Genomic DNA, 25,027 nt, shown 5'->3' on the forward strand with positions numbered 1-25,027 from the left:
TATAATGAGGCGTTATCTGGAAGCTGTTTGGTATGTCTGGATTTGCTGGGCTGTCAGAGAAGGTCTCGTTTTCTTGAGGGACTGCAGGAAGTACGTGTGCTTTATGGTAGAAGCCTCCATGTTTTCAAACAACGCCAGCAGTGCAGCCTGGAAAAACAACACCGTGTTTTTAAACATCTGTTGTGTTAAACAAAACGGGAAGTCGTACATTTCCAACACTCGACACGGAAAAGGGTAATTAAATGTTGCTCAAAGTTGGAGCCCCGACACGTGGCTGCATATTTATGTGCAAGTGTCCATTGTGAATGAAAAATGTCTATTAAAAAACTACATGAACTATATTTGGTTTTATTGAAAAAATATCTACTAATAGCCACCATTAGATTTGTTGCCACTTATTGACTTTCTTTGCATTTCTGTTTATTTAGACCACTCATTCACGCATCATAAAGAGGTTGTTGTGATGTTCGTGAATGCATCTCGCGGTCAGTCTAGTGACAGTGTCATTGAAATGGCGAATGGGCTAGAGACGTGTTTGTTTGGAGTTGGAGTTACAAACATGGTGTTGGAATTGCACTGCTGTTGATGTGTTCGGGTCAGAATAAAGCTATGAAAGAGCGTCAGACACTGTATGACTCTATGGGGAGCTACACTGTGCCGCCGTCTGCCGTAATAACAGAGCCGTGGCCAAATGCTTCTTGTCGAGGTGTTTCTTCATAAGCAGTCTTCAAAGAAATGAACATAGCAAGGAACAGAACGAGAGGCGGGTGTCCTTTTGTCTCTTGTTGTCTGTACTTGCTTTGTTCATTGTCGTCTTAAACCTTCGTCTTTTGGAAAAGAAAACAAACTTACAGCATCACTCGGACACTGAACACCCAGCAGCGACACAACATTTTGGCATGACTACTATTTTAATGAAAAATATACTGAACGGAGTTGACAAGCTACCTCGACCAGCGTTTGTTTAGCTGAAAGCTGCGACTTCGCCGATGTCACTTGGGAAACGGCCTTTTTCTGCGGTGTTCAGACAATCATGGCTCCCACCACGTAATATAAATGTAATTTTTTGCTTTCAAAAAACGTAAAAGATAATTACAAACAATATAGAACATATTTAAGCAAAGTTGATAAATCATGTCAGTGACTCTGATGTCGTGGCTCAGCTTTCTTCTTAGCACTTGATGGCTGTAAAAACTGTTGAAATGTCCAGTGCTCCTGCTGCTGCCCCTTGAGACACTGGTGTTGCACAAACAGCAGTCCGCTTTTCTCTTCTCTCTTGCACGTAAAATAACCATACAGATGAGATGACGATGCTAGGATAATTGACTCACGCACTAGCAACTGTTTTTGATAGCTATTGTGCTACATTGCATTGCAGCATTGATACTGTGGGGGTGGATTGTTCAAGTGATGACATAGTGACTTAAACTGTAATAAATAAATTCCTGTGTCTACACCTTTATCTAGATTCACACCAAAATGTCATACTGTGGATTATTCCTCGACTCAACTAGTTTTGTATTTTTGTAATCCTTCATAATCCTGCTAATATTACTTATTTATTTAAAATGTACTATGTCACACTGTTATACTGCAGTTGTACTGACCACCTACCTACAGTAAGATGCAGGAACATGTAGTCTGTATAACTGGATACAAGAAAGACAGAAAGAAGCCTTGAAGATGTGCTTCATGTTACCTCTTTACAAAGATTTTCCAGGTCAGCTCCAGAGTAAAGATCAGTCCCGGCAGCCAGCTCCTCCAAACATACGTCTGGATCCACAGGCATGGACTTTGTGCACACCTTCAGGATGGCAAGACGGGACTAAAAACAGAAACAATGCATATGTATAAATGCACGTGTGCTGCAGTTCCTGTGGGAGATGCTGTTAGCAACACAAAAACACTGAAATAAAATGAATTAAGGGCTGTAATGCTGGTTCATACGTCACATTGTAACTTAGCAATCCCCAGTTATCATGCACATTTGCAAAATTAAGACTGAGACAGCAGATGCTTGCAGAAAAATAGATTATTTTTAAATTTTAAAGTATTTAGGCTGAGAAAATAGTTTATATAAAATTTATATAACATCTTTTATCCCATCTGACCGAGTGATGGGTGGCTCTGCTATAATGTGACAAAAACGAGAAGAATTTCAAATATGCTTGTTAAATACATCACAGCATATCATAACAACCTAAAGATACCATGCAGTAAATGCCACTTAGCAGCATAATTGATTATATTAGAGCAATCTTATTGGCCACTTAGTAAGAGCTGTGATCTTCTGATAATATCACGCATCATCGGTCCATGATCTTGCCCATGATGAAGTATACCGCTGGCAGTGGCGTTGCTAATACTGTAAGTGTCAAACACTAGTGGAAGAATGATAAATACGGGGGAAAAAAAACATTATGGAGGCACGACAGAAAAGCTTATGTCTGTGCATTCACATTCATTCAATTGTTGATTTTGTTGAGATAGATTTGACAAAGACAAGACAAATAGCTAACCTGCTGGTCAGGTGGTGGTACATAGATAATGTGGTCCAATCTACCAGGCCTCAGCAGAGCACTGTCCAAACAGTCTGGCCTGTTTGTGGCTGCTACAACCATCACGTCTTTGTTACACACTTCCTGGCAGTCCGACTATCACAGAGCAGAAATATTTAATAGCATCAAATTTTACTGTAATGATCAGCTGTCCATAAAAACACTTTTCTGCAAAATATCTAACCTGCTCTTGAGTATGGTTTTCCTCTGCTCCATCTATTTGGAGGATCTTCTGCTCTCCTCTCCTTTCCAACGTCTTCAGGCCAACACCGTCCATCTCATTGAGAAGCACAGACAAGAGTCGAGTCTGAACGCTATTAGCTGCCTGACTGCTGGACCGAGAGCCGATCAGAGAGTCTATCTCATCGAGGAACAAGACGCAGGGAGCGCAGGCCCGTGCCTGGCGAAACAGCTGCACATGTTGCACATACGTACACGTAAGTTTGCAGAAGGGACAAATACAGAAACCAGTCACAAGAGTGGAGGACAGAGCACCTGTGACAAAGCCTGCTCTGAGTCTCCCACATAGGGAGAGTAGAGGTCAGCACCACTGACAGACAGGAAGGTACAGTGGGAGGCGGAGGCTGCTGCTCGGACCAGCGTCGTCTTTGAACATCCTGGAGGTCCGTAGAGAAGCACACCGCGAGGGCGACCCAAACCCAGGCGAGAGAAGGCCTCGGGGTACATCATCGGCCACTCAATACTCTTCAATGAGCACACAAGGACGAGCACATGAGAGAGGAAATCCAGTATCACTCACAGGACAAAACATCAGGTAATTAGAAAAAACTTTGTTGTAGACTACCACAATGTATTCCACCAAATGACTTCCGGATTTTTTTCATGCTTTCTAATATAGCACAACTTCATCCCAGTTTTCTTTAACAAAAAAACTTTTTTGGCCTGTTTTGAGCTCTCAAGTACACCTGAGTTCTGCACACACAAAAAATCTCCACAGCTGACACAGTGACAAACAACTATAAATCCAATATAAACAAATAACACAATTTTCGATTAACATGGGTATGTTTTCATAGTTTGCTTATTTGCTTCACTATACTGAATTTCCACACTAAAAAAAAAATCATTTTCAAAACATCCCTTTGTCAAACCGAACAAAAATTGCTATTGCTAACCAAACTATTAGAAACAGAATGCCATAGTGCAGGTGTACACCACTACAGACTATAACCACAACAATAAACGTATGGCTACAAATATTCTTATTACATCTCAGTCACAACAGAGCATGTTTGTATTTTACCTGTCTTAGTTTCAATTTGATCTCCTCAAGGCCTCCGATTTGGTTCCACGTTACTGGAGAGAGGTCTGTCCGCCCCAGGCTGCTCCGCAGGCAGGAGGGGCGCACCAACTTCAGAGCCTCCAGAAAATGCTTCATATCCACTGCCTGCTCTCCTGAACCCTGCATACAATAAAATAATTTCAGATTGATAACATCACATACAGATCTAAAGAGTTCCCCTCCTGATGCACACTCATTATTTCAATATGGCAATGCATCGTTGGTATAACCTTTGCATTTTCCCGCACAGCGTGCATGGCAGCCTCCCTGCACAAGGCGCTGAGGTCTGACCCAACATAACCTGTAGTTCTCTGTGCTAGCTCTGTCATCTCCACGCTGGGGCACACTGGCATCTTTTCACACAGAACAGACAAGATAGTAGCTCTCTGCTGCAAGGTGGGAACTCCAATGATGACCTACAGAAAAGACACAATTTTAAAAATGTGCATATTAATCTGTAAGTTAACATTCATATACCTCTCTGTCAAATCTTCCAGGCCTGCGCAGTGCTGGGTCTAAGCTGTCTGGCCGGTTGGTGGCACCGACAACCAGGAATCTATCCGACTGGTCCACCCCGTCCATTAGTGTGAGGAGCTGAGCCACCAGGCGGTTCTCTGGTGCAGATGTGCCAGTTCTTCTCGGACACAGAGAGTCCAACTCGTCTAAGAACAGCACACATGGGCCCTCCTCTGCTGCGGTGCGAGCCTGCACAAACATGGCTCGCAACATCTCCTCGCTCTCACCTGGTCGGGACCGCACCACCTGGAACAGTCAGACACATTTTTAAAGCTTATACATGTAGAAAATTCACTTACATTTGATGTATCAAACATTACACAACAGCATAACTGAGTGCTAGTACATATATGTACCTCTGGCCCTCTGACCACGACAAGGCTAGCTCCTACTTCTCCCACCACTTTGCGAACCAGCTGGGTCTTCCCAACACCTGGAGGCCCCACCAGCAGTACGCCTCTGGGACAAGACACACCCAGAGAAGTGAGAGTTCCTGGGTAGAGCAGTGGCAGCTGCAGCATCTCTCTCAGCAATGCATTCACCTAAGCAAAAAGGAAAACTCACTGTACAGTATGTGCAGTGCGGTGGAAAACAACACATCATTCAGGTCTGTGAATGCTAACCTCCTCCAGCCCTCCCAGAGGCACTGTTTGCTGGTCCTGAAGATGGGCATGGAAGTGCCTGACAGTCTGGATGTCAGCAATCTCCATACCAGTTTTGGAGGTGACAAGTCCAGCAGTGTTAGTATCCGGATAGATGTTTTCAATGACAACATATCTTATGTCTGTGTCAAAACCCTCAAGGTTTACAACATGGTTCTTCTGCACCAAGACACCCTTCAGCATGTCTTTCACAAGCTCATGTACAAGTCGAGGAGGTGTGCCTCTTTTAAATTCAACACTCTGAACGACCACGCTTAACTTCATGCCTTTCAATTTGGGACAATGTACGCGTGTGAGCTGCTCGGGCTCCAGGGTTAGGCGTGAGGGTTGGTGACGGACCAGACCTGGAGAACAGCACTTCATGTCCACCTGCAGGAAGCCCTCAGCCAGGTCAGGCCGAGGCCAGGCGGTACAGAGACAGCTTCCCCCAGGCAGAGACACCAGCAGCGGGGAGCCCAAGCTCAAGCCCAGCGATGACATCAAGCCTGGACCGAGTCTGCATCTCTGCGAGCCCTGATCTGACGCGTCTACTGACAACAGTTTCAGAGACATCGTTCAGGTCTAAAGTTGGAGAGTGGCATGTAAACGTCGATCAAATTTTACAATCCAGAGATGCATACATTCACACGTACCGAGGTGGTAAACTCCGGGCTTTGCTATGCTACTAGCTAATGCCAATGGCTACCGGCGACGGCGAAAATGTCGTCGGAAACAAACCGTTTAAATTAAAAGCTATCATACTGCTTCATATAAAGTAAAAGTTGATTAATTTCCGAATACTAGGTAGTTAGCGACTCGACAGCAAATGTTTACTAAATCCATGTGGTATACAACAGGATGGCCAAGGAAAACATATTCCTATGTCGATGTCGATGACTTCTGTTTTACATATTTTACACCTTATGAAGTTCCAAAACTAAAAAAAAATAAAATTATACACGTTTTTCGATATTACTCTATGTGATTATGAAAAATATTATTGTACTATTAGTACTCGTTTGCAATTTTTAGATTAAAATAAAACAATGTTATTTTAAAAAATATATTCCGGTTATTTAGTTATATTTGGTATGTAAATAACTACTATTACTATCTGGCAGTTATTAGTGAAAAAAACAGCAACTATAAAACAATACAAATACACTCTGAAGATAGATTCCGGCCCATGGTTTGGTTATGGTTGGCCAACATTATCTGCCTCGTGTGTCACATTGGCGGTTCCATATGTACTTACAAAAACGCAGCGAATTTATCAATCTTTAAAAAGTCACTATGTATTGAATTAAATATGCTCAAAACACGACTGTATACCACCCGAATATCATGTCGGTTTAAGAGGTGTAGGGATACTTAAATTAAGGCGGTCACTCATGGGTTTTGACTGACGCTAAACCTTTAATTGGGATTGTATTATGGTAGTATTTAAGCAGCGTGTGTTTAGCTGTACTTGCAAAGGGGTGGTCATGAGTACATGTCACGTGGTTTGCTATTTATACATAAATAGACTCAGACAGCGGAAGGTCGTTACGTCTGCGTGTACGTGCAGGGAGGTGTTTGAGTCGAGTGTGGCAGCAAGTTGCACGGCTGACCCTGCTCCTGAGAGAAAGTTGAACTATTAACCCTGGTCTTCCTTCGTGGAAATCCTACAAGGCAAGTCTGTAAATAAGAAATATTCCATGCAGATTTTGGGTGAGTCAGTGCAACCTGACTGTAACAACCTGACTAGTGAAGGAGTGAACGCATTCTGCAAAGATCAATTATATTTAAACACAGCATTCGTAACGTATTTCTTCTTTCCTATACTCAAACTTAGGTCATTCTGCTAGCTCAAAATATTGCACTTTTTGTTTGTGTTGGAAAGCGTGTGGGTGGGCGGGGGCGCGCGCGGTGTGTGTGTGTGTGTCCCCATTTGATTGGCACAACATTTGATTTGCCTGCTTAACTTCCCGTGTGTGTGTGTGTGTGCGCGCGCGCGCGCGCCCTGCAGAGCTGAAATGTAACTCTGATGTCTGTGGGCCTCATGGGACACACGCACACAAAGTGTGTGTCAGGGCTATCAAGAATTGTGATCTAAATGTTTTAATTTATCAACCAAATCAGTGGTAACTTTCAATCTCCTTGTTCCTATTGAAGGAGTCTCAGGGTGGACGCGCCGTGGCCATGACGACCCTCCTGCACTGCATCTCCAGCTCTTCTCTCACTTTGCTCCAACGTGGGGTTCATCGGACGTTACCAGCAAGAAGGAATTTCAGGACTTTCCCTGTGCTATGGGACCAAAAGGCCTCCAAAGGTAGGAATTGCAAACATATCTTTGGATTTTCTATTGGAATCTCACTTTAGCAGTGATAGTTCACTCAAGGACAAAGTCACACACTGATGCCAAAAGTGTGGAAAACCCCCCAGATTATGAGGTCTGTTCCCTAAACGGTAAATGTTGTGAAGTAGACTGTTGCTCTGCTAACGTGTGAGAGGTCAGATAAAGGTGACCTGCTAAAACTTTGCAGTCTGGCCTATTGCCATCCCCAGTTTGTTTTTTGTGTGATCTGTAAAGTGTCAGAGTATGTGTTACGGAAGAGTGCAAGTGCAAGTGCAAGTTTTTTCCAAGATCACTTTTTAAAAACTTATTCAGCTGTCTGTGTGTTGTAGGCCTGAGCCACGCTGGCTCTGAGCCAGTCACCTGCTAATAGTGTCGCCATGGAAGCGAGGTCACTGTACCATTTATGGAGAGAAATGTTAACCTGACACTTAGCCACTAAAGCACTGCTGTTCTCATGCTCAAGGAAACAACAAACTACAGGATATTGTTTATAAGTTGTGCTGTGTAGACCAATATGTATGGTTGTTTAATGCACAGCCAAAATTGCAACTGGGGGAAAAACAACAATCTGTGTTTATGTATGTGTATTTGACCAATTGTTCAAACTTTATGGCCAACAAAATTTAAACAGTTGATTTAGATTAGCTTTGAGGGCTACAGTCAATGTAGTTTAGGGGTCCGTGACGACCATAATCCAACTCTGGTTCTTTGTATCCCACAGCAGGAACCTGGGCTTTATATTCATCAATCCATCCATGATCCATTTTCTACTGCTTATCCTGTTTCAACACAAAAGGAGAAAAAAAAATCCAAGGATTTGTGGTCCATTTACATATTTCTTATATTTTTTTAAAACAGGCTAAAACCAACCCATGTAGAAATGCTACATTATCTACAGCGGTTCCCCATATATTTGTCATTCAGCTTTCATGGCCTTGAAATTTTCTGAATTTTTGGTAAAGAAATGCCCCCCCCCCCCCCCCCCGGAGAATAGGCTGTTCTTCTTACACAGCTTATTCACCTCAAATCGGTAATAATTTCAAAATATGTCATATACAAGTAAAATATACAGCATACATGTGCCAATGTTAGAAAGCTCACATTTTTACATGTTTGTCTTTGTGCTTCACTGATTTTTTTATGTTGAGATTTCGCACTTTGTTTGGTGGTCCTTGAACACACCATAGTTGGGTGCTGAGATGCAAAAGTTTGTTTGGCTACGCAAGTCTAGCTTCGACAGTTATTGGTCATTTTATATTATCCGCCATTAGTGCTGTGTACCTATACATGTTATACTTCAATTTTTTTTTTTTTTTTTTTTTTTTTTATAAGTGTGTGAGGCATATTTAGTGCTTAAACCTGGATTGTGTCTCAAGTGAACAACGGCAATTGAAAAGGAGAGCACTCTGGAACGGCCTGCATGCCAGCTTTGTTTTGCAGGGGACAAAGCATGTTATTAGTTTTAACATTTCAACATTTACATTATTCTTTTCTCCCCCCATCTTTTGATATTTTTTTTCTTTCGTTTTCTTGTTTAATAGTATTTTTAGAAAGAGCTGTGGACCTATTGAAGGGGGGAACGTAAGAGCTGTGGGATGCATTTTAAACACTTTTGCTGTAGACAAACAGCCATTCACATTCACGATGTTTGAGTGTGAAGAGAACCCACTCTGCACTACACTACCATATCCAGTTGTCCAAGAAAGCCTTATTAATGGTCTTGATCTCTGTTCAAGGCGTGCTCTACAAGGAATTGGTGGTTGGCGTTCCTAAGGAGACGTTCCAGAATGAGCGGCGTGTGGCGTTATCGCCTGCTGGCGTCCAAGCACTGGTCAAACAAGGCTTCAGAGTGCAGGTGGAGAGTGGAGCTGGTGAGGACTCAAAGTTCTCTGACCAACAGTACCAAGATGCAGGCGCCAGCATCACTGATGTCAAAGGAGCCCTTGGATCAGACCTGGTGCTCAAGGTTTGTAGACCTAAATCATGTGGTCTTCATTCACAATTTAGCTGGATAATAAAGTTAAAGTACAGGGTTCTCTCCTGCTGTAGGTCCGGGCCCCCAGTTTGAGCGAGGTCGAGCTTCTGAAGCCAATGTCCACTCTGGTGAGCTTCGTCTATCCGGCTCAGAATCCAGAGCTGATGAACAAGCTGTCTGAGAGGAAGAGTACTGTGTTAGCCATGGACCAAGTGCCCAGAGTCACCATCGCTCAAGGCTATGATGCTCTCAGCTCCATGGCCAACATCGCTGGGTGAGCATGAAGAGAAATAAAACATACCCTGTGGGCACTTCTTCGTGTACCCCTGCATACATATAAGAGTTATGTATATAAAAAGAAATCTCCTTTTGTAAAGATAAGACTATTTTAAAACTATTATTGTGAACTTTTACTGGAAATAGAGGACATTATTGCCATCTACAGAACGTGCTCTAATACCATTTTACTCATCATAAATACAGGATTTTTGACACAGCTGTTTTATCTAATCTCATTAGATTGTGTAGATGTGGCTACATTTCCAGACGTGGTTGTTCAAGAGGTTTTGTCAGTGATTTGAATGTTTTGGTTTGTAGGTACAAAGCTGTGGTTCTGGCTGCCAACCACTTTGGTAGGTTTTTCACTGGCCAGATTACTGCTGCAGGAAAAGTACCACCAGCTAAGGTAAATGCAATATTCAGGTGTTGTCTAATTTAAAGTGTGAAACATTTAAAACTGTGTCATCCACATTAAATGTTGCTGTCTTCAGGTCCTTGTCATCGGAGGAGGTGTAGCTGGTTTAGCAGCGGCAGGAGCAGCCAAATCAATGGGAGCAATAGTGCGAGGATTTGACACTCGGTATAAGCTTGAGACTGGCTGACTATGTACCAAATAAATAAATAACTGACTCTTTCATGACTCTCAGACCAGCAGCTCTGGAACAATTCAAGTCTTTCGGGGCGGAGCCTTTAGAAGTGGAAATCAAAGAGTCTGGCGAGGGTGTTGGAGGCTACGCCAAAGAAATGTCCAAGGAGTTTATTGAGGCTGAGATGGTGCTATTCGCCAAGCAGTGTAAAGAGGTCGACATTGTCATCAGCACTGCCCTGATTCCAGGTTGGCCTCTGAATCTGGCACGATATTTTGTTTTGGAATTATCCCAGATGGCTGGGGGAAAATAGCCGGGGTACACCCTGGACTGATCACAAGGGGTGTCACGAGACACTCTGTTCAAAAGACGATACATGAGATTGGGTCTACGAGGATGAGATGAGATTTTAACTTTAAGAAAAGTACAATGAAAAAAAATATGACAATATATTGCAATGTACTAATTTAACTTCTACTATGTTACACTCCTCTGCACTCTATGTGTACGCCATGCCTCCACCCACCGAGACAAAGGGACTGTATGACTGACAAAAGGGCTCACTCTATTCATGCCGTTGTTATATGAGACATACGTGCCAAGGTGCTGAAACCAATGTTTGTTTGGAGGCGGGAGACAAAACAAACGCACATGCACATGGCAATGTATTGAGGCTGGCAAAACTATCGAGTTAATTTTCATTAGTGTAATTAATTTATTTACTATCATTCCTGGCCTAGTGCCCACGAGACTTTTTTTTTTTTTTTTTCCCCTCCCTGAATGAGAAATCTTGTCATGGTTTAATCTTTTGACACCCTTACTGATCACTCCCAGGACAGACGCAGCCAGCCAGCCCCAATATCTGTTTCCCAACCTTTCCCGACTTCCTGTTTAACAAAGTGTCTTATGTTTCCTGTCCTGTGTTTAGGAAAGAGGGCTCCTATTCTGATCAAAAAGGAATTCGTAGAGTCCATGAAGGATGGTTCTGTGGTTGTGGATCTGGCTGCAGAGGCTGGGGGCAACATTGAGACCACCCGGCCAGGAGAGCTCCACATTCACAAAGTGAGGTTCTCTCCTGACAAGTTTATTTGTAGCATTTCAAAACGCATTAATATTGCTTTTCTGGGAAGAATGTGACCCACATTGGTTACACGGACCTGCCCAGCCGCATGGCCACCCAAGCCAGCACCCTGTACTCCAACAATGTACTGAAGCTGCTGAAGGCCATCAGCCCTGACAAGGAATACTTCCACTACGAGCCCAAAGAAGATTTTGACTATGGAACAATGGATCACGTCATCCGTGGGACACTTGTGATGAAAGTGGGTTTAATTTACACTCATTCCCGCTTTTTGGCTGAGATGCTCTCATGCTAGCGTACTTTGCCAATACCCGACTGGGAATGGCTCACCAGCAACAATGTTAAGAATGGTACATAATTAACTTTTTCAGAGAATGATGCCTTTGACATATTGTTTATGGCAGGCAAAGCGTGCAACCTCAATGTTAAATATCCGCTTACCTCTTGGTAAGCTAAGCACTATTCAGGCTGTCTTGCAGAGAAAATTTGTCTGTCAAAACCACTGTTAAGTGTTTCTTGATTGCCATTTGTTCATGATGGTGTTTAAATTGGTGTTTAGAGGCCTACCACAATGAAAATTGATGGTGATGTTTCTCTCTCACGCAAAACTGTTTTTCTAATTCTGTCATCCACTCTCACACTATTGCATGTTTCTGGTGCATCCACAGGATGGCCAGAATATGTTCCCAGCACCCCTCCCTAAGACAGTGCCACCACCCCCGGTGAAACAGAAAACCGTTGCCCAGTTGGAAGCTGAGAAAGTGGCTGCAGTTTCTCCCTTCCACCGCACCATGACTTCTGCTGGTGTTTACACTACAGGTTGGGAGAGGACATGCAATGCTAAGCGGTTATGTTGATGCAGTACTATGAATATTGTCAGAGTAAATCATACTTTTTCATGACTCCTCAATCTTCGGGTCGCGGAAAATTCTTCCTCGGTACCCTCACCAACTGGCTAATACGTATACCGCAGAAGGTGTCAATCAATACAGACCATTATCTTTGTAAATACATTTATAATGCATCTCTTGTAATGGATATTAGATTGTTCAAGTATATCTTAACTCGAACAGCCCTTGTGCAACAAAAAACACTATTTATGCTCTTTAAATGTAGGCTGTTATGTTGATTGTAATGTTCACTTAAAGAGCACTGAAGTCTGACTGTGATTTCAAAATGCATGTGATAGTCTTGATTAGGTACTGATGTTTGCATTTATTAGGTGATCATTGATTTTGTATTGTTAAATTAGGGATAGGCATTTGACTTAAAAAAACAACAAAAAAAACTTTTTAAAATTGTATATTTTTTATTAAATAGGATTCTCTCTCCATCTGGATATTCTGAACTCTTATTTCTATACCAGTATTGAGCCGATAATGCTGCCTGGAGGTGCTGTGCCATAGTGGAGTTTATTGTGGCCATATCTCAGCTTGTCATCGCTGATGCATGTCAGGGTACGGTAACTGTCTTTTAGAATGCAAACCAGTTGAGACTGAGCCAACAGCTGGTTGCTTCAAGGAACAACCTATTGTCAGGCGGATTCTTAAACAATCATTTAATCAATTTATTGTGCCCATCCCTACATTACACTCCTACTGGATGTGTTACAGTGTGTGTGTGTGTATATAAACTAAGTTTTAAAAGAACTTTGCTTCTATGCTGCTCTCCTGACCCCCTGCAGGTCTGTCCACCTGTCTGGCCCTAGGGCTCATCTCTCCCAATGCAGCATTTACACAAATGGTGACAACCTTCGGCCTGGCTGGGATTGTGGGATATCACACTGTGTGGGGCGTGACTCCCGCGCTGCATTCGCCTTTGATGTCTGTCACCAACGCCATCTCAGGTCACCAGTTTAGCCTTAAATATTAATTGGTAGGGGTGTCACAAGATTTGGCAAGATTAAAACGTGACGATATTTCTCTTAGAGAAAACCTGTATTTCAAGAAGTGGACAGCCAGAAGTCTATCGGACTAATGATAAACGTAATATGGAAGTGGAAGTGCTGTCCTCCTACCTTGGTGTTCCAGTGTCACTCGTTTCCTTGCGACGTGTCTGTTTTTTTACATCTGAGTTAAACAGCTGCCGCTGTGTTAATGTCCAAGCAGGAGCTGTAGTAATTCTACATTTGATCAAACTTGAGAAGATGACCGATTTATAAGACTTCTATCAAAACCTGATAGTAGCATCTTTTTAAGTACTTCCTGTAAGCATCATGGGAACAGTAGTTCTTTGAGCGTAAACATAAACCTAATCTATTGCAATCTATATTTTACCTGTGTCTTTTACATAACCTCATCATAAATTGCAGCAGCTACAACTGCCGTCATTATTTTTAACTTTTTTAAGTTTTTGTTTCAATTTGTAGAAGTTTAACAGTTGAAAGCATCTTACTTGGGTCATGCATGCAAATTTATAAAACATTTAAAAATGTACCTGAATTTTTATGTGACTCGGTAAAAAAAAAAAAAAGGCTGTTTAGTCCCATATTTTATTATAGTTATCTTAAAATAAATTTTAAAATATCTTGTCTCATGATCCCAATATCGTGTATTGTCTCATCTCGTGAGCTGAGTGTATTGTGACACCCCTAATAAATGGTGTTTAGATTTTTATTTTGGGTCTTACTATTGTGTTTTGTAACAACAGGTCTGACAGCAGTAGGAGGTCTGGTTCTGATGGGAGGCGGTCTCACACCTTCCAACCTGCCTGAGAGTCTTGCTTTGGCTGCTGCATTTATTTCCTCTATCAACATTGCTGGTCTGACCCCTTTTTTTTTTTTTTATTTTTTTTTTTTTTTTTACATTTTTAACCAAAACTGATCATAAACAAAATAAAAAATCTGTTTTTTTTTTCCAAGCTATGAAAAAAATATCCTCATTTTTATATACAGTATATGAATGTGTACACTACAGGTGGTTTCTTGATCACCCAGCGGATGTTGGACATGTTCAAGCGTCCCACTGACCCCCCTGAGTACAACTACCTGTATATGCTGCCTGGGGCAGCGTTTGTTGGGGGATATGGCGCTTCTGTAGCAGCTGGATACAACATTGAACAGGTGCGTTGTCCTTGAGCCATTTTCTGGAGCAAGGGTGCCCTTTACGTCGATCGCATAAATGTCACTTTGTAGATTTGCTCTTGCTCCCTCACGGCAATGGTGAACGGATGTCTCAAACTACACACGGACATGCAACATTCATCTTTATTACTCCAATTAGATATACAGTAGTGTGAAAAAGTGTTTACCCCCTTCCTCATTTCTTACATATTTGTCATACTTAAATGTTTCAGATCATCAAACACATTTAAATATTAGTCAATGACAACACAGCTGAACACAAAATCTAGGCGGTGCTGACCTAAATCGTATTGAGATGTGTGGCATGACCAAAATCACTTTTTCACACAGGATCATGTGGGTTTGGATTTTTTTTCTCCTTTTTAATATTAAAATGTTTTGTTTAAAACTGCATTTTTTGTTCAGTTGCGTTGCTATTGACTAATATTTTAATTTGTTTGATGTGAAATATTTCAGTGTGACAAACATGCCAAACAAATCCAGAAGGGGGCAAACACTTTTTCACACTACTGTAGATCTTGGAACTTGGTCATTTTTTTTTTTTTTTTTAAAGTAGCTTGCCGGCTGAAAAAGTGTGAGCACCCCTGTTCTAGAGTTTGAGTCAACCAGTTAATTACTGCATATATTTTGGGCATTATAGTCTCATTACTTGGATTTTTGACAAGGCAGGAAACACTAATTGATTCTATTATGATGAAAAACTTTTCAGTGGTAGAATAAATTCATTTATTTTGCAGAGGTTTTGTAATATTTGGAAGTGTTTCTAATGTTCTACATCTTGAATAAAGCCAGATTTGTTGGTTTGGTCCTCATTACCGTTGAAGAAGCTCAACCTTTGTTTGTGGTCTTCCTCAGATGATGTACTTGGGCTCGGGTCTGTGCTGTGTTGGTGCTCTGGCAGGCCTTTCCGCTCAGGGCACCAGTCGGCTGGGGAACGCATTGGGCATGATGGGAGTCGCAGGGGGCATCGCCGCCACTCTCGGTGCCCTCAAGCCTTCACCAGAACTATTGTCACAGATGTCATTGGCCATGGCCACCGGAGGAACTCTGGGTAGGTGGCTTCTTACTGCTGCAGAAACCTTTCCAAATGCTCTTCAAAACAGTCGACAGACATTGCATGATGACTACTCTTTATAAAGTTATACATAACTGCATGGCCTGATGTTTATTTGATAAAAGGTACCAGATGTGTAATGGCTGTGTACTAAAGACAGAAATATGCATAAAGCCTCAACAAGCAGTGTTGTGCATGATTCAGTCACAATCATTGTGTAATAATTCACACATGATTGAGTGTAATGCCCATTCCTTGAACTACCACTAATTTGAGGTTGACACACCCTTGTTTAGCCAGTTTCCATCTCAGTTGCTGTGTGTGCTGTTTGCACCAAAAGACGAGTGCAGAGAAATAAAACAGTACGATACTGACATGAAGGCAGAGTATGACAGTTTTTTTTTTTTTTTAATTTGCGGTTTGAGCAGTGCTTACACTAAAGAGAAGTAACTTTTAGTGCAATAAGTGATAGTGTTCAAAAGGGATTTAAATTCAGAGTTAGATAAAATGAACATATTCCACCCAAATTAAATAGACTGATTCTGACATGGCAGATGGTAAATGCATAAAAACACTTTGTCATTTAAGTCTATTTGTCTAGAATGGTGTTTCTCAAAGTGTGGTTGGTGGGCCACTGGTGGTCTCTAAAAACTCCAAAGTGGTCCATGAGTTACTATGTGGCTGAATTTTACAACCCCGCCTCAAACTTTCCAATAATCTACAGTTATACAAATAACCAATGTTAATTGTAAAATCGAAAAACAAGAAAAGCATGTAGCCACACTTATTTTCCGCCGATAAATTGCTTTATATTTTTTCTATTTGACATTACCACTTTCCTGTATTGGCTTATTACTGATACTCTTGTGAAAGGGAAAGGGTTTACTTTCCCTAAAAAAAAAAAAAAAAAAATCTGAGAAAATGCAATAAAATAAAGTGTGGGTTTTTTGGGTATAATTTAGGTCAATGTCAAAATTGTTCTATGGTTGAACTCTTCAAGGTCTGATGGCAGACTTGATACTGTAGAGATGGTTGTAATAACCAATTGGTTTGAAGATGTCTGTCAGTTGTGTCGTATTGATGCGTTAGAGGTAAAATTCTGCGTAACGTAACACTGAACACAAGAGTTCAGAATGTTCACCCATCCATTAAAAGATGTTTCCATGAAATAATTTTCCCCATAGTTGATCAAGACATTTTAGTCAAATTTCATCGAGTTTAATGTCTATCCCTATAGTAGGCAGCCCTACTGATGCATCATGGGCCAGATGTTTATTTTTAAAATATAATGGGATACTTGCTTAAAGCTATAGAATCCCTACAAGACCATCAGTTTGAGTTTCATGTAATCATGTTTGCATGTCTCTCTCTGATCCTACAAGCAAAAAAGGAAAATCCATAGAGCACATCAGTCTTCTACACAATGAGATGGGTGTGTTTCATCACGGTCTTTGAATATTGTAATGGCAATTTTAAAATATGTGGATGATAAATGATTAACACAACCAGCATGCTCATACTTTAGTTAGAAAAATACTCTCAAATTTAACACAGTTTGTTTGAATTGCCTTTTGAAGATCAGTCTCAATTTACTAAGAATAAAGAAACACAAAACAGTTGAGTGGCCTTGTGTCTTTGTTTTCATCATTGTGCTTTCTAAATGCTCTCAAACTTTGCCAAAGTGAGACAGTTAGCGTGGTAACCTAGAGTTTTACTGAAACGTCTGAACTTCTCTCTGCTGGTGTGCAGGGTTGACCATCGCTAAGCGTATCGAAATCTCCGACTTGCCTCAGCTCGTGGCGGCATTCCATAGCCTTGTGGGGCTGGCGGCAGTTCTCACCTGCATCGCTGAGTACATGATAGAGTTCCCCCACCTCGATGCCCACCCGGCCGCTGGCGTGCTCAAGACTGTGGCGTATTTGGGCACTTACATCGGAGGAGTCACCTTCAGCGGATCGCTGGTGGCCTACGGCAAGCTGCAAGGTATGGAATTTATGCGTGTGTGTAATTTGAAGAATACAAGCATGTTTTAGAAACTTTGCTTGTTTTACCTCACGTTACTCTTTTTGATTTGTGACACACAATCAGCATCCTTGTCGAACAGCAATGCCTGGTCTTGATTGCTGCTTTGATCATCCCAAAGCCAAAAAAGATCTTTGAGGAAATCCAGGCCTGGGCTGTGACTTTGTAGCAATGGTCATGTTTTCATTGTTGTGTGACTGATTTTAAAAGGAACACATGGGAAGGTTGTGTCTGATTTGTGGATATATTTGATTAGACTATTTGCGTGCTTACATACGCTGAATAGAGAGTGTGAGATGTTGCGTCTCATGTTCTTCTCTTAAGACATACAGAGAAACATCAGTCCCAAACCATTTTAATAAAAATCAAACATGTATTTGTAGGCATCCTGAACTCTGCTCCTCTGCTATTGCCGGGACGTCACATGTTGAACGCCGGACTGATGGCGGCGTCAATGGGAGGCATGGTGCCCTTCATGCTCAGCTCTAGCTACGGCACTGGAATGGGATGTCTATTGGGAGTGTCTGGCCTGTCCACTGTTATGGTGAGTGTCCAGTGCAGCACTGGAACAAATCCTATAAAAGTGTGCATATTCAAAGTCAGTGTTAAGAAATTCTGTGGCTGACCCTAAAAGTCTAAGAAAGAAATCAAGGACTATCAAGCTAGTGAATACATAATGGCATGTGACACACAGGGGATTAACAATCACATTCGTTGTCTTCAGCCATGCAAATATAAGAATAGGATCCAAAGGGGACAACTACAAAAAAAATGCATTTCAAGGGTCAAACTGACACATTTGGCATAGGGGAAACTCATAGCTCTAATAGTTGTCTCAGTCTGTTAAGAAATAATGCTACTGTTTTACATTTAAATGTTTAAACATGAATCGCCCGAGAACTAGTTACAGCAGGGTGCGCCGTGGAAGAATAGACTGTGCTCGGTATTGGTCGTGCTTGCCTCAATCACCTGTCACAACCATCATTAAGGATAAAGATTAGGGGTGTCACGATACACTCATCCCACGAGACGATACACGATATTGGGTTCATGAGAACAAGACAAGACAATATTTTAAATAATATTTAAACAAAAAGTTATAAAAGTTAAAAGCAGTTGTATCTTGTACTACTACTACTACTACTACTACTACTAATACTACTCAATTATGTTGTGTAGTTGCGTAAAGACACGTGGGGCCCAAGACCTTGCTTTTTGTGCTTGGCCTGCAAGATCCCAAGACCTCAGTGTGCTTGTGTGTGTTTTCCTGTGCGGATCTGTAAAACATGGGTTAGCATGTTGGCCACACAGTCATAGTAAGGAGATCGGTAAGACCTGGGTTCGAATCTCCATTGGGCATTTCTGTGTGGAGTTTTCCCCGTGCGTGGGTTTTCTCCAGGTACTCCGGTTTCCTCCCACAAAAACATGGGTAATAGGTTAATTGGTTCACTCTAAATTGTCCATAGGTATGAATGTGAGTGTGAATGGTTGTTTGTCTATATGTGCCCTGCAATTGGCTGGCAAGACGTCAAGATGACGAGGAGGTAGTTGATCAAAAATATTTCATTGCAAAACAAAAGACTACTTGTGGTCAGACCACACCAAAACATTAGCAAACTCAACTGTTCTGTGCACACACACACACACACAGTCAGGACTCATGTCACGTTCATGGACGGTAAGCAGTCACTATGGTCTTTAACACTACATTACACATAACTGCCAGGTCGCTGATCCTCTGAAAGTGACAGGACCGTAATAATCAAGCAATGTAGTGGTCTTATTGTTGTCATGGAAAGATTGCAAGTGCCTTGGCATTTTTCTTAGTGTTTCATTTAATTCTTGTATTTAGTGTTGTATTACTGTATTTATGTCCTTCAGGTGTTCTGTGTACAGTGTGAGTGACTTGGGAGATAATTTAGGTATAATATAGGTGAAAGATATTAATATAAGTATAGTATATGGTTAGTATAAGAACCAAGAGACATACAGTGTTGGTATCATAACACCTTATCTTTGTTGAAGAGGTGAACATTTACGCCACAGTTCTATTTGGAAGCATGGATCATCAATAACAAAAGCTTTTAATGATTCCACGTCGTTGTAGGGTGTAACCCTGACAGCAGCCATTGGAGGTGCAGACATGCCAGTGGTCATCACTGTTTTGAACAGCTACTCCGGCTGGGCTCTCTGTGCCGAAGGCTTCCTACTGGACAACAACCTCATGACCATCGTTGGTGCTTTGATCGGCTCTTCTGGCGCTATCCTCTCCTACATCATGTGTGTGGTGAGGACACACCCATGGCACTAGTTTCCACCATACGCCTTTATCGCCATCACACTTCTCTATGAATCATGATGATGATGTTCCTCCTCTCTTCCAAGGCAATGAACCGCTCACTACCCAATGTTATCCTGGGTGGTTATGGCACCACCTCCACAGCAGGTGGGAAACCCATGGAGATTGTTGGCACTCACACGGAGGTCAATGTGGACCAGACCATTGACATAATCAAGGAAGCCAATAACATCATCATCACCCCAGGTACAAAAGTCACATTTTAAACTCAAGTTTCATTTGGGCTAGAAGAACTTACAGTATATTTTAGATGGTGTGAAGTTATTTGATAATTATTTATTATTTGATAAGATTCCCGGATTCTCCAACATTCATCCAATTATATGCTATTTCCATTTCTTCTTTACTGTTTGCTGATAACCATAAGCAGGTAACTGGTTGGGGGGGTGTTTTTATGCAACTTCGAGCAATGTGAGGGTTGGGAGCTGGAGCCGATCCAACCAAGCAGGGAAACAAGCCACAGAATCTGTGCGTTTCAGCCAAGAGGAGAATAATTCAGATTTTTATTTTTTTCTGTACACAGCTTGACATTTAAGTCTTTTATTTAAATAAATTTACTATAGTGCCCCACTGGGCTCCAATATCATTTTCAAGCCCCTCAAATGAGCAGGATAGGGACAGACTAGTGATACCTGGTAGGGAGCCACAAGGGGGCGCACTCAATCTTTAGTTACGCTCTAGCCTTTCAGGCTGTTGTAAAATGCTTGTGTACATACTGGGGTTGGACGACACAAAGTACTGTAAATACAGAACCAGTACTGCTGATAACAATACCTTTTTCTTGAAATACTGCAGAATCCTTGAATGAGTTCAATTTTTACACTTTGTGGCACACAAATATTTTGGGCAAAAAATATATTTTTGTCAACAAACTAATTTGTGAGCAATTTAACAATATATAAACACAGTAGAATAATAAAAGACAATGCAGCAATATCATAATAAATAATACAATTAGGCCTACTATCTTATTCCCTTTTTATTACATACAATTATTTGCGCAAAATAACAAAACTAAAGCAAAAACTACTATTCGCTCTCAACTTTTTGTCCCCCAAAGCCTCCAGTGTGCATCCATCCATCCATCCATCCATTTTCTATGCCGCTTCTCCTCATTAGGATCGCGGGGGCATGCTGGAGCCTGCCTCCAGTGTCCATGGATGTATTCCCTGAGTTTGTAAATAACATACACAACAAAAACATGAACACAACACTTCTGTTTTTGCTCCCATCTTTCATGAGCTAAAATCAAAAGATATTTATCTATGTCCAGAATGGACATAGATATGGCCAATTTTTCCTCAAATATTGTTCACATATCTGTCTAAATCTTCTCTCCATCCACCTCACAGGTGTGGTATATCAAGCTGATTAGACAGCATGATTAAGCTGGCCACAATAAAAGGCCACTCCAAAATGTGCAGTTTTACCACACAGCACAATGCAACAGATGCCACAAGTGTTGAGGAAGCGTGCAACAGGCATGCTGACTGCAAGAATGTCCACCAGAGATGTTGCCCATTAACTGAATGTTCATTTCTCTATGATAAGCCATCTCCAAAGGCATTTCAGAGAATGTGGCAGTATGTCTAATCAGCCTCACAACTGCAGATCATGTAACCACACCAGCCCAGGACCTTCACATCCAGCATCCTCACCTCCAGCATCATCTGAGACCAGCCACCCAGGCAGCTGCTACAGCAATCAGTTTGCAGTACCAAAGATTTTCTGCGCAAACAGTCAGAAATCAGATTCTGCTGTCCTCATTGGGGTCTTAACATGAATGCAGTTTATCGTAACCAACTGGGCACTCATGTGTGGGCACATAATCACTTTTGATGGCGTCTGGCACTTTGGAGAGGTGTTCTCTTCACTGATGAATCCCGGGTTTCAATACTGTATACAGGGCAGATGGCAGACTGTGTATGGCATCAGGTGGTTGAGCGGTTTGCTGATGTCAACATTGTGTATGGAGTGGACCATTGTGGTGGTGGGGTTATGGTATGGGCATAAACAAACACAGGTGCATTTTATTGACGGCATCTTGAATGCAAAGAATGCCCATAGTTGTGCCCTTCATCCACAACCATCACGTCTTGTTGTAGCATAATACATGGCCCCATGTTGCAAGGATCTGTACACAATTCCTGGACGACGAAAACATCCCAGTTCTTGTCACCCATCGAACATGTTCAGGATGCACAGCCATCGAAGAGGAGCGGCGCAACATTCCACAAGCCATAAACAACCTAATAAACTCTATGCGAAGGCAATGTGTTGCACTGCTTGAGGCAAATGGTGGTCACACCAGATACTGATTGGGTTGCTGACCACCCCTTCCCCCATTCCAGTAAAACTGCACATTTTGGAGTGAGCTTTTTATTGCGTCCAGCCTAAGGCAAGTCGTGCTATCTAATAAGCATCTTGATATGCCTATTAGGTTTCTTTTCCTCTGCTGCACAATTATTTGTCTTGAATCATTGTGATTTTGTTTTTTGGCATTGTGCATAGATTAAAAACAAAAAAAACCTGAGGTGGATTAAATTATCTCGGCAAAGGAGAAGTGCTCACTAGCAGGCAGTTGTGTGAACAATATCTACAGTAAATGAATTTGGTCTTTTTTTTTTTTTTTATAGGAAAAAAATAGATAATTTGAGTTCAGCTCACAAAAGATGGGAGCAAAAACAAGTCTTGAGTTTTATAGTGTATACATCTAACAATATTGTATCAACAATGTAGCTATTGCTTGTCCTCCTGTGGACAATTTTGCCACCGCTCAGTGCAGCCAAAGAGTAAGAGTATCAGTTTTATCATCTCGGAGATACCATAGTGAAGTCTACTAGCCACTGCAATTTGCTTTTGTCAATGTCACTCAGATGTCTATTTTTCCTGCCTGCGGCACAAAAACTTTGCCAACCACAAAGAATAACTTGGCTACACACGACTGTTCTCCTGTGGTTTTTAAACCAAAACATGTACAGATGTGTGGTCCAACATAAGGGTTTGATTTAAGAAGGGGGAAAAAAAAACATTGAAATGTTAAACTTATGCAAAGCCCATGTTGGCAAAGAATGGCAATGCTGAACCAGAAGGCTCCAGATTTGAAAATTAGAAAATATTTTGTGATAACTAGAACATTTGTAGATGAGCACAATATATCCTCCCACCGACCACCAGTCAAAACAATTGTATTCGTGTGTGTGTGTGTGTGTATGTGTCTGTCTGTTATATAACTGTCTCTATAGCTATATATCTATATACTGTGTGTGTGTGTGTGTGTGTGTATATATATGTATATATCTTTCTTTAAACTTGGCATCAGAACTTCGCTAACTTGACCAACCTTTTTGTCAAGCGGTTCTGTCATGGCTGCGTCTCCCCAGGTAACTGATATGTGAGAGTGACAGGAAGAAAAGCTCATATTAGCGCCACCTGTTTTGTGTGTACAAATCTCTGAATATAAGATAAAAGTAGTCTGGTCAGTAGTCATTTTGCCAACGTTGGCATCTTTAAAAGCTGCTGTTTACATGGCACTCGAATGAACTGCAAGCACTATGTCCCGCCCTCTTCCTGGTGCGCCCATGTTAGCTCTGCCCCACAAAGTCACAAGCACTCAACAAAGTGTATGATTTCACCCACTGGTTCAACAGCTATACAGCACCGTAGCATCAGTCTTTACATCTTTCCGTTCTCTAAGATCTCTTATGACGCGCATGTGCGATGGGCATGCACATTTGTGTGAACCCCCGATTGACAGTCATCTTATTTGGCCCGAATGGCAAAGTTTAACTTGGAATTGTGCCAAATAGACATTTTGTTAAATCTGTTTTCTTAAACCACTTTTGGCAACCAATGCTAGCCGTTCGTGGGAATATTTTTTTGGTTTACATTTTTTTTTTTTTTATTTTGAGCCAGTGACATAAAACAGCTTTAAAGTACTGAGATAATTTGTGAAATTGTAGCAGTTTTTATTGTTTGTGCCTTTTTTGTATTTAGGTTGGGGGTTGTGTGCAGCAAAAGCCCAGTACCCAATTGCGGACATGGTGAAGATGTTGAGGGAACAAGGCAAGACTATCAGGTGACTATCGACACGCGGGCTGCATGAGCATATTCTGATTAGTTCCCTTATTAGTTTGCAATAAAGCAATATATTTGCAACAATAATCATGTGCATGTGTTCCTCAGGTTTGGTATCCATCCAGTGGCTGGACGTATGCCAGGCCAGCTGAACGTCCTCCTGGCTGAGGCTGGTGTACCGTATGATGTGGTTTTGGAAATGGACGAGATCAATGAAGACTTTCCAGGTAAGCTTTTTCACAGTATATCCCAGGGGTAGACTCGTCACTTTAACAGCAAGGTGTTGACTAAAAATACATGAATTTTGTAGGAGTCCACATTTTTCTATCTTTACTTTGATCAGCCTGTTGTGTTGTGTCACAGTAATCAGGGTATCCAGGCATACTCAGAGACACAAGGTTGTATTTATGAAAGAGCTAAGTGGTGCTGGGGAATTTATTAACAGAACAGTTCATCTGTGTGGTGGTTTGTGTTATCTCATGTCTGCGGCCCATAGAGACGGACCTGACACTGGTCATTGGTGCCAACGACACTGTTAACTCTGCTGCTCAAGAGGATCCAAATTCTATAATTGCTGGTATGCCGGTCCTGGAGGTGTGGAAGTCCAAGCAGGTTGGTCCAGTTTTAAATTAGATACTGTATTTGATGATGATTTTTCATTTTCATAGTGCGTTTGACATTCAAACCATCACTTCTGTTTTTTTCCTGTAACTCCAGGTAGTCGTGATGAAGCGGACCTTGGGTGTGGGGTACGCTGCAGTAGATAACCCCATTTTTTACAAGCCCAACACATCTATGTTGCTGGGCGATGCTAAGAAGACGTGTGACAGCCTCCAAGCAAAGATTAGAGAGGTTTACTACTAGGAGCCCTCACTCGGTGACTACATGTAGCTCCTTCATTCAAAACAAATGTTTTTGCCTCCACCCCTCAGTATTGGCTCTCAGTCGATACAAAATGCAGTGGATAACAGTAAGATGTACAGTAGTAGATTCAGTTTAATGAACAAATGAAGGAAATGTACTGGTTTGTAAATAAAGATCTCTAAATGTATGACTCTTGTGTGCTTGTTAATTGAAAGGATCGTATGGACCAGAATGAGCAAAGCCCTCTTTTCCAAGACACAATTATAAAAATATTTTTATAAACCAGACATT

At 41.6% G+C, this 25,027-nt stretch overlaps 2 protein-coding genes across 5 annotated transcripts; one reads left to right on the forward strand and one right to left on the reverse strand.

The window, feature by feature from the left end:
* spata5l1 (spermatogenesis associated 5-like 1) lies at nucleotides 1-5,907 on the reverse strand. 2 transcript variants are annotated; one of them, XM_054771382.1, is made up of 11 exons: nucleotides 5,672-5,907; nucleotides 5,001-5,566; nucleotides 4,734-4,919; nucleotides 4,339-4,623; nucleotides 4,092-4,277; nucleotides 3,823-3,981; nucleotides 3,054-3,263; nucleotides 2,743-2,970; nucleotides 2,520-2,654; nucleotides 1,700-1,825; nucleotides 1-147 (listed from the first exon to the last, which is right to left on the reverse strand). In XM_054771382.1, exons 2-11 carry the CDS (start codon nucleotides 5,517-5,519, stop codon nucleotides 13-15), a joined length of 2,169 nt encoding a protein of 722 aa, XP_054627357.1. In that variant the 5' UTR covers nucleotides 5,520-5,566; nucleotides 5,672-5,907; the 3' UTR covers nucleotides 1-12. The 2 variants fall into 2 exon arrangements, with proteins under 2 accessions (XP_054627357.1, XP_054627358.1); XM_054771383.1 differs by having other exon boundaries at nucleotides 5,001-5,569.
* On the forward strand, nucleotides 5,349-24,913 carry LOC129178803 (NAD(P) transhydrogenase, mitochondrial-like). 3 transcript variants are annotated; one of them, XM_054771379.1, is made up of 22 exons: nucleotides 5,349-5,620; nucleotides 7,173-7,329; nucleotides 9,093-9,322; nucleotides 9,406-9,605; nucleotides 9,929-10,016; nucleotides 10,102-10,190; nucleotides 10,258-10,445; nucleotides 11,126-11,259; nucleotides 11,328-11,519; nucleotides 11,947-12,097; nucleotides 12,963-13,124; nucleotides 13,928-14,038; nucleotides 14,194-14,339; nucleotides 15,216-15,411; nucleotides 17,164-17,397; nucleotides 17,820-17,980; nucleotides 19,544-19,723; nucleotides 19,822-19,981; nucleotides 23,792-23,873; nucleotides 23,981-24,099; nucleotides 24,369-24,484; nucleotides 24,590-24,913. In XM_054771379.1, the coding sequence occupies exons 1-22, from the start codon at nucleotides 5,513-5,515 to the stop codon at nucleotides 24,734-24,736; spliced, it is 3,351 nt and encodes a 1,116-aa protein (XP_054627354.1). In that variant the 5' UTR covers nucleotides 5,349-5,512; the 3' UTR covers nucleotides 24,737-24,913. The 3 variants fall into 3 exon arrangements, with proteins under 3 accessions (XP_054627354.1, XP_054627356.1, XP_054627355.1); XM_054771381.1 differs by having other exon boundaries at nucleotides 5,458-5,598; XM_054771380.1 differs by lacking the exon at nucleotides 5,349-5,620 and adding an exon at nucleotides 6,182-6,689.
* Nucleotides 24,914-25,027: the final 114 nt, after the last annotated feature.

Source organism: Dunckerocampus dactyliophorus, chromosome 3 (genome assembly GCF_027744805.1).
Source record: "Dunckerocampus dactyliophorus isolate RoL2022-P2 chromosome 3, RoL_Ddac_1.1, whole genome shotgun sequence".
NCBI classification, from domain to species: Eukaryota; Metazoa; Chordata; class Actinopteri; order Syngnathiformes; family Syngnathidae; genus Dunckerocampus; species Dunckerocampus dactyliophorus.

Excerpts from the sequence above, each read along its gene's own strand:
- LOC129178803 (XM_054771379.1), top strand. The coding sequence starts at position 5,513 with ATGACATCAAGCCTGGACCGAGTCTGCATCTCTGCGAGCCCTGATCTG. Across the intron at positions 5,621-7,172 it reads CTAAAGTTGGAGAGTGGCAT|GAGTCTCAGGGTGGACGCGC; the intron begins GTAAACGTCGAT and ends TTCCTATTGAAG. Across the intron at positions 9,606-9,928 it reads TCCATGGCCAACATCGCTGG|GTACAAAGCTGTGGTTCTGG; the intron begins GTGAGCATGAAG and ends TTTGGTTTGTAG.
- spata5l1 (XM_054771382.1), bottom strand. The coding sequence starts at position 5,519 with ATGTCATCGCTGGGCTTGAGCTTGGGCTCCCCGCTGCTGGTGTCTCTG. Across the intron at positions 2,971-3,053 it reads CAGAGCAGGCTTTGTCACAG|CTGTTTCGCCAGGCACGGGC; the intron begins GTGCTCTGTCCT and ends CAACATGTGCAG. Across the intron at positions 1,826-2,519 it reads TACCACCACCTGACCAGCAG|TCCCGTCTTGCCATCCTGAA; the intron begins GTTAGCTATTTG and ends TTCTGTTTTTAG.